Genomic DNA, 2,500 nt, shown 5'->3' on the forward strand with positions numbered 1-2,500 from the left:
TATAATTATCTTTTTTACCAGTCCATAGATAATTTTATAATTATTCTTTTTTGTCATTTTTTATAGTTACGTTCTTTTAATGCCCCTCAGATAATTATATAACAACAGCATTATAATTATTCTTTTTAATTATTTTTATATCTAATTTCTCTTATTAGTCGTTAGATAATTATATAACATTATAATTATTCTTTTTAATTATTTTTATATTTAATTTCTCTTATTAGTCCTTAATTAATTATATAACAACACCATTATAATTATTCTTTTTAATTATTTTTATATTTAATTCGTCTTATTAATCCTTAAATAATTATATAACAACATTATGATTATTTTTTAGTCATTTTTTATAATTGCTTATTTTCTTCTCTATTCCAGACCTTTCTGTGACAGAATCTCCTGACAGACAAAACCAAGGGCGAAGCAGCTGTCAATCCAACTAGAAAAAGCCCAAAGCAGCTGTCAAATCAGGAAGAAAAAACCCGAAGTGACAGTCGCTCGAAGAAGCTGTCAAATCAACAAGAAAACCGAACTGATGGTCGATCGAAGTAGCTGTCAAATCAGGAAGAAAACCCCGAACTGACAGTCAATCGAAGCAGCTGTCAAATCAACAAGAAAGCCCGAACTGATAGTGATCAAATCACCTGTCAAATCAACAGCAAAAATGAACTGACAGTCGATCAAATCAGCTGTCAAATCAAAAAAAAAATTGCACTGACAGTCAATCGAAGCAGCTGTCAAATCAAGAAGAAAAAACCGAACTTACAGTCGATCGAAGCAGCTGTCAAATCAGGAAGAAAAAAATGGAACTGACAGTCGATCGAAGCAGCTGTTAAATCAACAAGAAAAACTGAGCTGACAGTCGATCGAAGCAGCTGTCAAATCAACAACAAAAACGGAACTGACAGTCGATCGAAACACCTGTCAAATAAAAAAAAACCAAACTGACATTCGATCGAAGCAGCTGGGAAATCAGGAAAAAAAACGAACTAACTCTTGATCGAATCGGCTGTCAAATCAACAAGAAAAACCGAACTGACAGTCGATCAAGACAGCTGTCAAATCAACAACCTAAAAACAAACTGACAGTCGATCGAAGCAACTGTCAAATCAGGATGAAAAAACGGAACTGACAGTCGATCGAAACAGCTGTCAAATCAGGAAGAAAAAAGCCAACTGACAGTCTATCAAATCAGCTGTCAAATCAATAACAAAAACCGAGCTGACAGTCGATCGAAGCAGTTGTCAAATCAACAACAAAACCGGAACTGACAGTCGATCGAATCAGCTGTCAATCGAACAAGAAAAACAAAATTGTCAGTCGATCGAAACAGCTGTCAATCCAACAAGAAAAACAAAACTGACAGTCGATCAAATCAGGTGTCAATCCAACAAGAAAAACAAAATTGTCAGTCGATCGAATCAGCGGTCAATCCAACAAGAAATACCGAAGTGACAGTCAGTCAAATCTGCTGTCAAATCAACAACAAAAAAACAAATTAACAGTCGATCGAATCAGCTGTCAAATCAACAAGAAAAACCGAACTGAAAGTCGTCCGAACGATGCTAATGATGGGCCCAGCGCCAAGGCCCAAACATTCGGAATAAATGACCCCCTGTGGTCCTCCTGTAGTAGTGTGTAGTGTCGCCGAGAGCCCCGAGGACCTGCTTGGATGCGCGGGGTGGTTCGCTTCAGCAATCGGGAGGACGACCGTGCCTATGTTGACAGCGAGGTGTCCAGCGCCGCCCCTTCCTCCTCCTCCTCCTCCTACAGGAAGTCTAGGATGCGCTCCGACTGGGGCATCTACGACGAGCCCGGCCATCTGACGGGGGGCATCTACAGCGTGAGCGACGTGGCCGGCGTGGCCGTCTACCCCGAAGATGTAGCCGAAGAGGAGGATGAGGTCGTGGTGGGGAGTGTTGTTGCTGGGGGAGGAGGGGGAGGAGGAGGGGTAGCTGGGGGAGCTGGGGGAGTGATTAGCACGGGGGGGACTAGCAGCGTCGTGGGGGACGAGAACGTGTATGGCTTCAATTCCCGGTCTTCGACGTCTCGGGGGGCCTCGTCGTCAGGTGGCCAGCAGTGGTCAAGCACCCACAGTCTCGCTCCAACCTCGTCTTTGACCAGGTCGTCGCACAGCGCTGCCGCAGGGGATCACCGCCCTTCGATAGCCGAGAGTCAGAGGCGGGTGCATTCCAACACGTACTCCTCCTCCAGGGATTCGACGAAGCACCACGACCTTGCCAGGGATCACTCGTCCAGCCGCATTCCGCCCGAGCCCTTGTACAGATCGGTAGAGAAAAGGGGCGGCTCGGCTGAGCGGACCTCCGGCAGTAGGTTACCGCCTTCGAGAAGCTACAGCAGTAGTCGCAGCGGGGAATACTCCACTTCTAATTCGGGCTACAGGAGTCTGAGAGGGTATCCATCCTCGACAGCTGCTGAGGATTACACCGAGCGCGACAGAGAGCCGAGGACGTACTCCCACTCAGCCGCCAGCAA

General features: G+C 45.0%; 1 protein-coding gene across 1 annotated transcript in view; it reads left to right on the forward strand.

Moving 5' to 3' along the window:
- The first annotated feature begins 1,453 nt into the window (after nucleotides 1-1,453).
- Nucleotides 1,454-2,500, forward strand: part of M6 (neuronal membrane glycoprotein M6) — a 247,202-nt gene continuing 246,155 nt past the window's right edge. Inside the window, 1 exon segment of the mRNA XM_068384571.1 lies at nucleotides 1,454-2,500. This exon segment is cut by the window's right edge and continues 950 nt beyond it. Within this exon segment, the coding sequence (XP_068240672.1) occupies nucleotides 1,677-2,500 (824 nt within the window). The 5' untranslated portion in view covers nucleotides 1,454-1,676.

The sequence above is a fragment of the Palaemon carinicauda genome, chromosome 12 (assembly GCF_036898095.1).
Source record: "Palaemon carinicauda isolate YSFRI2023 chromosome 12, ASM3689809v2, whole genome shotgun sequence".
Taxonomy (NCBI): domain Eukaryota; kingdom Metazoa; phylum Arthropoda; class Malacostraca; order Decapoda; family Palaemonidae; genus Palaemon; species Palaemon carinicauda.